At 52.6% G+C, this 13,138-nt stretch overlaps 4 protein-coding genes across 4 annotated transcripts; 2 read left to right on the top strand and 2 right to left on the bottom strand.

The window, feature by feature from the left end:
* Positions 1-2,317: 2,317 nt before the first annotated feature.
* On the top strand, positions 2,318-3,286 carry J4E90_006384 (uncharacterized protein; the record flags this gene model as incomplete). The annotated part of the gene is made up of 2 exons (XM_051435930.1): positions 2,318-2,431; positions 2,489-3,286. 2 exons carry the CDS (start codon positions 2,318-2,320, stop codon positions 3,284-3,286), a joined length of 912 nt encoding a protein of 303 aa, XP_051289724.1.
* A 142-nt stretch (positions 3,287-3,428) lies between these two features.
* On the bottom strand, positions 3,429-4,350 carry J4E90_006383 (uncharacterized protein; the record flags this gene model as incomplete). Its single annotated transcript, XM_051435929.1, has 2 exons — positions 3,429-4,218; positions 4,271-4,350. 2 exons carry the CDS (start codon positions 4,348-4,350, stop codon positions 3,429-3,431), a joined length of 870 nt encoding a protein of 289 aa, XP_051289723.1.
* A 2,626-nt stretch (positions 4,351-6,976) lies between these two features.
* Positions 6,977-9,957, bottom strand: J4E90_006382 (uncharacterized protein; the record flags this gene model as incomplete). Its single annotated transcript, XM_051435928.1, has 5 exons — positions 6,977-7,721; positions 7,771-7,970; positions 8,019-8,209; positions 8,438-9,419; positions 9,952-9,957. The coding sequence occupies 5 exons, from the start codon at positions 9,955-9,957 to the stop codon at positions 6,977-6,979; spliced, it is 2,124 nt and encodes a 707-aa protein (XP_051289722.1).
* A 2,481-nt stretch (positions 9,958-12,438) lies between these two features.
* On the top strand, positions 12,439-13,043 carry J4E90_006381 (uncharacterized protein; the record flags this gene model as incomplete). The annotated part of the gene is made up of 4 exons (XM_051435927.1): positions 12,439-12,594; positions 12,651-12,702; positions 12,766-12,947; positions 12,999-13,043. The coding sequence occupies 4 exons, from the start codon at positions 12,439-12,441 to the stop codon at positions 13,041-13,043; spliced, it is 435 nt and encodes a 144-aa protein (XP_051289721.1).
* Positions 13,044-13,138: the final 95 nt, after the last annotated feature.

Below are 13,138 nucleotides of genomic sequence, written 5' to 3'. Positions count from 1 at the left end.
TGTCTGTGATCCATTGCTCGTATTCCAAACCCCTCGTATCCGTGAAATCCACGTCTTCGTAGTGCCATCTGCGGCCCAACCAACTCTCCTTGTCCTGCTCATATACACTGGACTCAAGTGCGCCCAGCTCTTCATCCTCAATTTGCCACTCCGTGCTATGTCCTATGTTTAGATAGCGCAAACGGCCTAGATACCGTTCGTCTATTAAGGTGAAGAGATCAGTCATCGTGAAACTACGTGAGGGATCACCCGTCCGTCCACAAGCGAGGAGAGTCAGTCTGTATAGTGGCTTGGCTTCTTGCCATCGGGCTGGTGAGAAATCTGGTGGCATGTTTCCGAATCGACTGTCGATGTAGTCTAGTGCTATGGTTAGAGAGACGAGGTTTGGTAGCCAGTCTAGTACACTGTTCAATCGGCCTTGTTTGACGGCTGGTAGATCGCGGAGTTCGACGACCGTAAGCGATGCAGATAAGCTGTCAAGTAGGGGTCTGATACCTTGCCTGTGGTCTTTATGTTAGCATCCAATCCTCCAGTGGTAGTCGTACGGTGAACTCGTTGCAATAGAGTCTTGACGTACTGATCTAGACCTGGACTATGGTGAATACTCAGCGAAGAGAAAGTCGGAGGGAAGTTGGCCGGTTGTCGTAGCATATCCCATAGGAATTGACCAGAGACCGATCCAGATAGAGCGAGGTGTTCCAGGTTAGGTGGCCAGCGAATACTGGGACCACCGGGTGTGGCGGAGGGTTCATATCTAGATGAACAGCGAGGTAAGTAAAGCTCGCGTAGATCCCCAAGTTGCCGTATCGTTTGGTTCAAGCTTTGGAAACTGATGCATTCGGATACCCTGGTTTTAGAAGAGCATGTCAGTTTACGATTCGAACAAAGATCGTGTGTCTGGGGTTTACCAACAGGCTCAGGTCGAGAACGCGTAGCCGGGTGCATTTGCTCAGGCTAGCCCAGCAGTTGATTGCAAAGCTAGCTTGAGGTGCTACGAAGACTTCAAGAGATAATCTCGTTCGGCCTAGCAATCTAGCTGTTGTCGATTTGGCGCCTTGATGTACGATGTGGGATAAGTCCAGCGACTTTACTAGACTTGACAATGCTGTGGGCTTGTGATAGGTTAGCATGTATCACCAACTACTCGGAATATCCTTACCTTGATGCGGGCTAGCACAGAAGGACATATCGTTCGTACAAAGAGATCGTACGCACTTCCTGATAGATATGGTGATTCGTATAGTGGTTGAACTGCTATCTATGCATCGAACAGCCAAATTAGTCACAATACGTTTGATGGCCCGTAGCATGGCATTCACATACATCATACCACTGTCTACTGACGTAAGCTCATGTGACCAGGATCCTCAATGCGACACATTACCTATTGACAGCGGAAAAGCGTGCAAGCGCGGTTTGCCTCTCGGTCTCGCCCCACGATGCAAAGTACGCCAAGATCTCAAGCAGCAGTTCGTTCGGGAGATAGTTGGCATAACTGGAAGAGGAAGTAGACATGATTAGTGTGGCTGCATGTGAGCATGCGTACATGCATTTGGACTCGTGAAGAGGTCATCACACAAGCGCGTGCGCGCAGAGATGGCGACATGACGCACTAGCGCGACTGGTGTTTTGGGCTATCACCGAGTAACACCGAGACACAGCTCACGCTTAACCCCGCACTCACCAATCAAGACCCTCACACACGCGTTTACGGAAACACCCGCCCCTTAGCGCTGAACTCGGTGCCTAGGATCTGTCGGTCCTACTAAAACCTAAATCCCTATTGACAGGACCCATGGCGGTTAATGTGAAACATGCGACACGCATCACTATATACACACGCGATGAGAACAAAGGTTGTGATTCCCCGCATCTATTCACAAGGACCCATTTCACATTCCTTACTCTGTCTCTCTTTGCATTTCACAGTTTCATAGATCTTTGATACAAAATATAATCCCTACGTTACAACGCCCTTCCTTCTTCTTACAACCACACAAGTCTTGGTCCCTCTGTATTACTACACAACTCCATACCTTCATTATCAGCAGCAATGAACACTTTACTCATCGCGTTAGCGACTATAGGACAAGTAGCCGCGGGTCGGCTCCTCGTCGCATCATATGGAAATGACACTTCTCCTGGCGCTATCCAGACTCTCGAACTACCACCTAGCACAAATGAAAACACTAGCCAAACGATGAAGGTTACTCATGAGAGCTATGAGTGTGGGAAGTTACCCACATGGCTCGATGCTTCCCTTGGTCGTGAAAGGATAGTGTGTCTAGACGAAGTAGAAATTGGTGCCAACCTTACAATGTTGAGCGTTGGTGCTGATGGCAGCCTCAGCAAGATTTCGAGCAGCCCGGTTTTGGGAGGAGCGGTGTCTTCGATATCCTACAACAACGGAACGGCGCTTGCCCTTGCCCATGTACGTACAACCCTCTCTTTCTAATCCTTGATGAACATGTACTAACAATCCAAATAGTATGGCCCCCAGGCAGCAATCTCACTCTTCACCATCGACGGAAGCAACAAGTTCTCATCCCTACAGAACTTCACCTTCGAGAAGCCTGAACAGATCCACCAGGCTGTCCTCGACCCCACAGGCCAATTCATGATCTTCCCTAGTCTCGGTGCCAATCTAGTCCACGTATATTGTATCGATCCCGCAAGCCACCAGCTCACCGAACACGAGCCACTCAAATCAAAGCCGGAATACGGTCCTCGGCATGCAGTTTTCTGGACAAGCCCCGATTCTAAGACCACATACCTCTTTGTCGTCCACGAGAAAAGCAACAAGATCATCAGCTACAAAGTAGACTACCCTGAGTGCGGCGGCCTGGAATTCACCGAGGTCGACGAGGTCAGCACATATGGCAACACTACGCTCCCGCCAGTGTCATATGCCTCGGAGATGATATTGTCACCCGACAACAAGTTCCTCGTTGCGGCGAATCGTAACGGCACGGTGTTCGGAGTAGAAAATCCCGACCCAAAGAACAGCACCCAGGTTCCAAGTGACTCACTTGCAACATTCAAGCCGACAGCGGACGGAAGGTTGTCGTTTGTCCAACTCGCCAAATCAGGCGGATACTACCCTCGCCACTTCAACATGAATAAGGACGGATCCATGATTGCGATTGCGAACCAATTTAGCAAGAACGTTGCTGTCTATAGCCGAAATCTAGAAACGGGAAGGATCGAAGACAGCAAACCGGTGGCTACGGCTGAGGTCCTTGGGTCCGGCGGTTTGATGTTTGTGCAGTGGTTGGAGCAGCAGTAGGTTATGTGTGAAGTCTATTAACAGACGACTCATGCGCACGGTTCTGATGATGTATCCCAGAAGGTTGGAATGATGTCTTATTATGAGACACTCCAAGAGCATCATCGTATCTGCAATGACAATACATGTACATAATTCAATATCACGGAGCATCTGCTGAAGATGCCCACTTTTCCTGCGCGACAGCCCACGCTACAGCGTCCCAAACATCGCTCACGACCTTGCGCGGCTCAGGCGACGGTGTTGTACCCTTCTTGTAGACACCTGTTTCCACTAACACACTAGCCCAATCTGTACCATGCGGACTCTGGTAGTTGTTACCGCCAGCAATGTCACTGGCGGGATTGTCACCGACCATGTACACGCGCTTCAGATGACCCAGCGGACTACCATAGTTTTGCATCAAATGATGCCGATGCGCTATCAGACGCTTCTCAGCGAACTCGTACGTAGGTCGGTGTGGTTTGCCCATTACGACTTTCTGCAGCTTAACACCTTGTGTCTGTCCGCCAGTTATCGCAGCCCAGATACCCTCGAAAGCTTCGCGAAAGCCGCCCTGACCGAGACGTGGCAGGTGATATTTTGCCGCCCATAGCAGGTCTGGGTTTGAGAAGTATAGTGGGGGCTGTCCATCTTGTTGGTAGCCACGATTCTCCAGAGCTGGATTGCCGTTCTTCTGTGACAAAGTTCCAACGATGCCATGCTCTGATAACAAGACATCCTTGATGATCTGCGCGTCCAACCCCCAGTCTCGAGGATCGTTGTATACAAAGACTGCATCGATGCGGAGCGATCTAGATGGCGAGTCAACGTCGATAGGGACGGGTAGCGGTCGAGTAAAGGTCTTGTAGTAGGACAGTAGTTGCTGCGAGAATGGCCATACATCCGGGTGAGCAACCATGATATCGCCAGGTATAACTACATTCTTGAAACTATGCAATCTGTTAGAATGCTGCAGCCCCATGTAATGTCGTTCCGTCATACCCGTATGCCTCAGCGACCTTCCTGCAATTATCCTCCACACCACCCACCACCATGACCGTCTTGTCCTTGAGGTCGTCCATGTCGGCGAAGGGGGTATGGCTTTGAACGAACATGGATGCATCGATAGACACGTCCAGTTTACTGCTCAACTCGGCCACGCGGTCGGATTCATGTTTGCCGCCGCCATTGGTAAGAAGTATGAAGGGAATGCCCTGTGACTGCAGGTAAGAGAGGGCCTTTTGAGCTCGCGGCAGCGGATCTGAACTTCTTAGGAGCACTCCATCGATACTGACAGCCGTCAGCTGCTGTGTTGAGAAGCTGATGGTGCGCAGGCCTTACTCGAAAGCGAAAGCAAACTCCGGGGCACGGACCGAGGGAGCAGCGGCCGTCTGGAATGCGCGGCGTAAAGGCAGGCCGTAAGCGCAGCGAGCAAGTAGCCTTCTCGCGTACATCGCCATTGGTGGACTGCGGATTGCTCGTGATAATGTGATGTCTTGGAAGGTTACCTACCCTGCAGCAGCATGCCCGTCGGGAAATTATTAGTCATCATCGCGTTACCCACCGTTGCGTCACAACGATCTCAATACCATCATGATACTACACATGAGCCCTGAGCTTCGCATATATTCTATAATTTGGATACCAAGTACCAAATAGTTGGTTCGGAACTCAGTGGCAGCTTGCCCGATCCTCATAGCCGACTCCTCTGCGCGCAGGCACGCTGACGTCTACTGAATGGCAGCGTATACAACTCGGAGCAAACCATCACTCTACCATTCGCTCGATCGACAATGTTACCGCCAATCTTCTCGATTCGGAAGTCATGCATATGTAAGGATTCCGCTTGCCGTCCGGAAGCACCGGAGACATATGACCTTGAGTGCTCGTACACCGGTACCTTTGCATAGCTCATTGAGTCTCTAAATCACGTTTATTAGCCACCTCATCACGCTGCTTCTCTTTGAAGACCTTAGATACCCATTAGCTCCTTGACCGAGAGAACATTTTTGACGGTATGCCTGTGTTCGCTCATTCATGGCAACGGGCGAACCTTCAGCAGTGAATATTTCCCACGTGGAAACTCACTTGCTCCTTCCCAACTGACATGACTTGCAACATGCAGGGACTTTCCTACTGAGGAAAATGTACATTGCCATACCAACCAATGTGATGTTTAGATCGACCGACTAGCTGTTGAGGTCGTAAATCGGGCCCACTCTACTGGACACAATAGTCGGCGACTCAGATCACCCCTTGCTTAGAATTCGGCACAGAACCTTGTCGAGACTTTTCTCTGCCGCTTGAATCTCCTTTGTTCTCATTCTTTACAGGTGCAATGGCTTTGGAACAATAGTAAGCAAAGTCACGTGGTATGACATACCATGTCCGAGAACAATAGCAAGCTAACATCGAGGGCCTTACCCTTGTCGGGACCATGCTCTGGACCTTTTGACAACAACAGCCACAAAGGAAGCTTCGTCCTTTCCCATATACTCTTTTCCGTTGTATAAAACGGTGCTCATGGTCCCTAAATTTATTGTTCTTCCAGCCAACAGAACACTATCTACCTACAATTTCAAGCTCTCTACATATCCTTCAATTACCTCAACCCACCCAAGCCAACTCAACTGTCAGCATGGCCCTTCATCGTGGCGTCAAAGGCGGCTGCACCGTCCAACGCATTGCCAAAGGCGGCACCAAAGGCGGCTGCACCATCCAACGCAATGCCAAAGGCGGCGTCAACGGCTGCACCGTCCAACTTGGCGGCGTCAGTGGCGGCTGTACCGTCCAATAGATCACTCTCCTCTCTTCCTCCCTCTCTCTCGACAGAGACTCGACAGAGAGACACTGCCTGTACTTGCATCACACCCAACGACTACAGATTGATGCCGTTTCAGCTCATCACCGCTTTCACTTCGATCATCCCTTTTTACACGATAACAAGAGGATTTGTCTAAGTACTTACGCCAATCGACAAGTACGCGGATACAACTCGCCTCAAAGCCTTGCTATAATGCCGATAAAAAAACATGCGAGAATCTTCCGACATGGCCGATCGACCACAACAACATATGCGGCGATGGGATTGGAGTCTTGTTCTGCTTACGGCGTGGCATCTTCTTTCCTTATAAATTATGTATCTAGTATCTAATGCGTACGCCAGGTTGAGTTCTTGGGGGATGGTTTCTGACTTTGGTCTTTGTATTGAGGGCAGCGATCGTTCAGAGGGAGCTTAATGATATGTACATACTCGTTCGCCTTATACATCTTCTATCTGTAAGCACTTGCGACAACTGCGTGTCTCAATGTGTCAGCGTGATCTTTACCGCTGTGTTTGCTTTCGAACGGTATGATATAATCTCACCGACATGGCGATGGAGAGGCGTTTGTGTATCACAGATATGGACATCTCTCCACTGATTTAGATATTACCAACAGGAGGAGCTTTACAACACGACCACTGGGTAGCGGCGAAAATGTGAACAAAGCATTGACACATCACGCCGCAATAGTTACTATTCGCATGGAACCATCGTTCTATTGTTCACGTTAAAAACCGGAGAGGACTACCTGTACATACACATCTGAAGTCACTGGGAAACAGCCCAACAAGCCTGTTCAAGTCAGATAGCCCTTCGCGAAAATCTGCCGCATGATGTGGGTTGAAACAAAGCTACGATACAACAGAGTTTAATGACACGTTCATCACCTTCCTCGTAGGCTCCGTACCGAAGGTTTGTGTGAAACATGGTCTTTCACTGCAGTCGTGGCGCCCTTTGCAAGAGGCTCTCGTGAGACAGGGCTGGTGTAAGGCGATTTCTTAGAAGCGCTGCGTAAAGATGCAGGGGTTATGTTTGGTGAAGCATTATCCTCTGAATCCAGTACCTCAGTGCTCGTTTCTCGATTTGGCGTGCTCGGTCGTTGGGAGCGAAGTGCCTTTCTGCTTGACAGTGGTCGAGTAGGCTTCTTGACCTTCTTCAGTGCACCAGGCCTAGTAACCTTCCTTTGAAAGCTGACGGTTGTGTGTCGGGTAGATTTGACGGTAAATGGCTTTGCCGTCCGGAGATTAGCTGATCTCGTACGTTTATCAAGAGTTCCGGAACTTGATCGCTTTAAAGCGCGGTTTTCGCGGGATGCATTCTGACGCGACAGCGCATCTGCTTCCCTCTCGACTCGCTCACGAGCAGACTCCAATCGAGCGACAGCATTTTTCGCCTTGGCGCTAGCTGAGTTGCCTGCAAGCATCCTGCGCTTCTTGGGGGAGCTTTGGGTGCTTTCAGAACCATGCCTTCGAGGACCGAGCAAATCCTGCAGCTTGCGTTTCGTGCCTGTGATGAGCACTGAGGCTATTGACTTCTCTTCAATGGGTTTCTTTGGCTTGGGACCGAGGACCCCACGGCATGATTCAGTACCACAGCGGCATTCCTGAATGTTCTTTTGGGAAAACGGACTAACGAAGTCAGAACGGTTCAACATATATGTTATGGGACATGACTTACTCAAAATTGTAATCGTAGGTCAGCTCATCGCCAGTCATGATGCCGCGGGGACCGGCGAACAGCGCCATCCGAGGCTCTCCACCCACAGTCCACTTGATCATCTCGCAGTTGGGTTCACACGAGTGATTAACGAATCGAGCAATAGTCCCACGAGTCGCATCAATGATCATTTTGTTGTCGAAGCTCATGAGATAATAGCACTGCAGAGGATTAGCAGAAATCTGTATGGCAAGACCTTGACAACGTACCTTGTCTTTCTTGTAGACCTGTTTCATGCGTCGCTCGCATTCAGACTGGGTAATGATCTCTCCAGCATATTCTACGATGATCTGGTGTGGCTCGAACGTTCGCATAGCACGAACACCGAACCCTCGGTCTTTTGTATCGAGAACTTCCACACCATAGTCATAACGGTTGCCTTTTGCACGCTTCTTGAGCTCTGCGAATGGCCGATTGTTACATAGTTCCGGAGGCAGTGGACAGTTGGTTTTGTCACATTCATACGCCATGATCCGATTGTGACAGGACTCTCCACAGCCATCTTCTTCATCGCAATAGCATTGGGAGGAGTCTTGCTTGTCGCGTTTCCACAGCGCAGATGCGTCGCCGATGAACCTGTCTGCAAGTCGTTAGCATTGTTGACTGAGTGGGATCATAGTAAGCTTACTTTTGTTGAGTTTGACCCAGCCGTCGACCTTAACCTTTCTGGGTAGAGGGCTGTAAGTATCGAATGGCAATTTGAAATCCCGGAATACATGTTTGGGGTCCTCGTTCAATAGACGTTCGCAGGCAAAAATCGGGAGGGGCAAGATTGTGGCCTGCCATGGTTTCTTGGCCCTCTTCTTTGCGCGGTTCTGGCTTTCGGAGAGACGAGGATCAAAGTCGCGATCCTGGCCAACATACAAACCTTGCTTAAGCCAGACTTTCGACTTGGGCTGCGAGAAGATCTTTCCTTCCTGGTCTTGGCTATCTGCGTCTCCATCCTCAAGGGCATCGCGAGACCGCTTGAGAGAAGCCGCGGGGGAAGCTGATTGGCCGGATTTGAAGGATGGCTCCGAAGTACTGCGCCGTAAAGTGCTTTTAACGAAAGCCTTTCCCCCTGAGTACATGCTTGCGACGGTATCGCCGACACCGCTTTTGCGGAGGACCTCCTTGCGAAGGTCCGTCACGCGAGAGGAGGTGCGACGTCGTGCTGCCTGGGCGGCTTCGGCAGCCAGCTGATCCTCGACCTGATCGCTGGCATCAGTCATGTCAGACTTCCGCTTCAGCATCTTCTTTCGCATGGGTGTGGCTTTCTCCTTCCTCGCGAGCTCCTCAAGAGAGCCGTGCACGACATTCTTGTGGTGCTTCTCAAGGTATTTGGTCGGCGTATGAATCGCAGTTCCGGCGAGAATCTGCACGTTGTACGTGGTGACGGACTTGCGCGAGCTCCTAGCAGGGCGGCGGGCCTCGTTGTTGACGGCGTCGGGCGTGGTGGTTTGCGCGGACGCTGAGGTCTCGCCGAGCATTTGGAGGCCCGGAGCCTCCTCGTACACTTCGACAGCTTGTTCGATCTTCGTCATCTCGGACATGACGCTGGCTTCGTCGCCGAGGCTGGTAGGTGGCGTCGAGATGGAAGGCGACGCGCTGGACGTGGCGCGAGCATCGCCCTGCTTGTCAGTTCGCACCGTGATGTTCGAGAGCGTAGAGGATGTTGAAGTTGGGGATAGATCGCGCTCGGCCATGACAGCGGACGGGCAAGGCAGGAGCACGCGTCGTGGTCGTGGTCTTGAGGGGTGAGGCACTGACGCGCGAAGGAGGTGGACGCTTTGGGCGGGTCAACGGCGCTCACGAAGCAACACTGCCAAAGTCTGCGCGCGATAGGCAAAGAGCAAGCGAAGAAACGTGTACAATTGTCGGTCCGGTTTAGGAGAGTGTGTGGGCATGCATTGGGAGGCGCATCGAGCCAGGGTTGGGAGATAGATGGACGGATGGACGATTTGGGGAGGTAAACACATGCAGCTAGTCAGTCAGCCGATTAGGCCGTCGTGCCCTGTATATCCAATGTTACCAGCACCACCACTCCTCGCATTCCGTCTTATTACCGGCACGTACGGGCCGGGTCTTCGAAACCGAGCCCGCTGCAATGTTATCATGGAATGTACACATAATCAAGGAAGTCACTCATCAGTGCATGCAAACGGTCATATGGTGCCGTGCCTGCACTCGTGTATTGTGAAGAAGCTATTACTTAAGATGGGCTAACCACATGATCACGCTGATCAGAAACAGCGTCTCATGCCACAGTCGCGTCTGCAGCGTCACGTCCTGACCTACTGGCTGGGCCCTGGAATGCCCCAGACCCACTAACATCCTGCATCTCCACCCCGCCGCCCTGTTGCTCTGGCACTAGAGGCGCAGTCCGTTTGTCTTTGCGCGAGCCAAACCTTTGGTCGCCCTCCTCGTACTTTCTCTTGAAATGGAGATAGGTCGGTGGGCGTGGTCGCTGTAATACAGCAACCCAGTTTTTCAACGCGGAGCCCTGCGTGAAGGGCCTATGCCGATCCTTTTTGAGGAACTTGTGTGAGTTCAAATATTCACGCGTCGTTTCGCCCCTACCAACCAGGAACAGATGGTATATGCCAAGACTGAAGGGATATGACCACCCGAGGAGTCCGTATATACACATGGCAAAGGGTACACGCCATCGATCGATGGCCTCGCCAAAGGATGCTCCAGTTTGCGCCCGCCAGACTAGTATTTGTGCCAGACTAGCGCCCAGGAGGAAAAGACCTAGCAACGTGGTGGCGCACACGAAGACAAAGAAGTAACGGTAGTTGCGGCGTCCCACGCAATTGTTGAGCCAGACGCAATGGTGATCTTGCGTCTCGATGCAATTGTCACATACACGGCAATGGTGAGCACGTGGAGGTCGCCAGATGTTGCAACTCTTGCAATATTTCGTCGGCACCTCCATAGCTGCATTCGTACCGGTTGCGGAGACCACCATGGTCCACTCAGTGGTGGGCGGACCGAGACTGAGGGGATCGTCATTAGGATTAGGAGGGGGGAATGGATGTAGATTTCGGGGAAGTATCTATACGGCGTTAGTAGTGTTCATGACAAAGGAGGTGCATGACATACGCCCGGATCTGAAGCTGAAGCATGAAGGAAAGAGGAGATGGAGACGAGAAGCAAATATGCAAAGAGGATGGGTATCGATGGAGAAACGTTGGTCCATAGCCAAGGGGCCCTATAGTAATAGTTAGCGTGAGGAACAATAGCAGTGGAGGGGAGTCCACGAACGAGAAGCCGAAAAAAAGGCCAGCAGGTAAGATGATGAGGATTGCCGTGGCGACGTTGACTGGACGGTCGCGGGTATTTTGCAATCTACCGCCCCAGCAAAACGCGGTATTGCCAGAGAAGTACTGGTAGTTCCTGCCGAGCTCCCGCTTGACTGCCTCCTTAGTAGCTTCTTTGCGGGCTATTCTGGGTGACGACTCGGCAGAGGTGAGTTTCTCGTGTCCTTGATGGGGTCGTATTTGGGCTGAGCGTCCGTCGCGACTGGACAACATGAAGCTGGAACCGAAAGAGCGGGGCGATTTGCTGGGCGTTGGGAGCTTGCCGGAATCGTGGCCATGAACATTAGAGAGATCCAGGTGCTGAGGCCTGGGTCGCTGCAGGGGAGTGATGCTCTCGCCTCGACTGCGCACTGTTTCTGCGCCCGTGGGCGTGGTGTTGGCTGTGGTGCGGTCGGGCATGTCTCTATCGGTGATGTCGGTGCCGCGCGACGGCGGAGGCTGCGGGTCCAGCTCGTGATGGAGGCCCAGGGTTGGGGCGCCGTGCCGAATTGTTTGCGTAGAGCCTGTACTCTGGCGGTACGGATTGCTGCCCGTTTCGTGTGTAGCGTCGGAATAGAGCGAGCCGTGGCCGAGGAGGGAATTGGGGCGCTGGTTGCGTTGTTGTTGAAGACGCTGCGAGCTCATGGGGCGAAAGAAGCCGTGGGCTGCCAGCGGAACATGGGTTCTACTGGCAGACGTCGTTGGGCGGCTGTGTCCTAGACTGCCGGCGACGCTCATGCCGCCTCCTCGTCGTGCAGGGCTGGCCTGGGACCATCTGTTCTGGCTGCCCGAATTGGCAGTCGCAATCGACGACGGTCGCGAGGGTGGCAGGCCGGGCTCGCCTGCTGGGCCCGTCATGCCCAACACGCGACTGCCAGTCGAGCTGCGCTTCTGTTCGGACGGCGTCATGGCCATGGTGATGTGGTTGCGGGCGCGATTACACTCTCGGCACGCAGCATGACATCAAAGAGCTGAGGGTGTGGCTGGAGGGAAGTCACGGCTTGTGCAGCGCGTGGTCGCGACGAATACGGGGAGCGCGGATGGGCGAGGATGGCGACCGGCAGGGGAAGGAGCGACTGGAAGTGAGTGAATGGAAGGGCTGCGGCGCCGAAAGGCTAATGGAACGATGGACAAGACGTGTGATTGCGCTGAAAGGGGCGCATAAAGTTGATGCTCGACCCTTCGACGTTGCCCGGCGCACTGCAAGGTCCGCCTGACTGTTTCCGGCATGGCCGTCGCTGTGACGCAGCCGCCAAGCTTGGCGTCCGCGAGATTCAACATCGAACCACTGCTCCGCGCTGCACGCATCCCATAGCTCGCATCCCGTCCACGCCACTCACCCCCCATCATGTCCTCCATCATTGCCCGCTCCGCCTTCCGCGCCGCCCCACGTGTCCGTCCTACGCCTGCTCTTCGACGATGGGCCAGCGCCGCCGCTGAGGGCGAGAGACAGGCCGGCAAGGACGCCCTCAAGACCGGAGCGAAGCGCGACCCTGAGCTCTATGTACGCTGCGACACGTCAATTGGACAATACAGGGCGCATAGCTGATTCGTCTACAGGTTCTGTTCGCTATCATGAGCGGTGTTTTCGGTCTGGCAGGATGGCACTTCTGTATGTTCCCGGATACATTGATTCTGCCTCGTGCGCCCGTCTTCACATGCTGACAATTGCAAGCCCGCTCTCCTACCAGTGCCTCTTCGGAACGAGCCGTCGCCAAGGCCGCAGGCAGTGAGCCTTGGAAGCAGGATGGTGGTGTAGGCCCATACCAGTACCACCCCGGAGGTGACACCAGCGTCAAGAAGGATGCGCCTTCTGCGCTTAACGTGGTCGTCATTCCCAACGTCACTCTCCCCAAGGTAAGCTGACGCCCTTGATTACCAGCAATCAGACTGTATTGACGAGCGTAGGAACTCCATGACACATACAACAAGTGGGGCAAGGACGGCTACTAGACACGCAAACTGACATCAACTACCCAATTTCCAATCAAAACCTCATGGCAGCAGAGTGCGCGATTTTTCCTTCAGTTATGCGTCTGTACATAAGA

The sequence above is a fragment of the Alternaria incomplexa genome (genome assembly GCF_024043165.1).
Source record: "Alternaria incomplexa strain BMP 0042 chromosome Unknown scaffold_9, whole genome shotgun sequence".
In the NCBI taxonomy this organism is placed as follows: domain Eukaryota; kingdom Fungi; phylum Ascomycota; class Dothideomycetes; order Pleosporales; family Pleosporaceae; genus Alternaria; species Alternaria incomplexa.
This window is presented reverse-complemented; position numbering and strand designations above follow the sequence as displayed.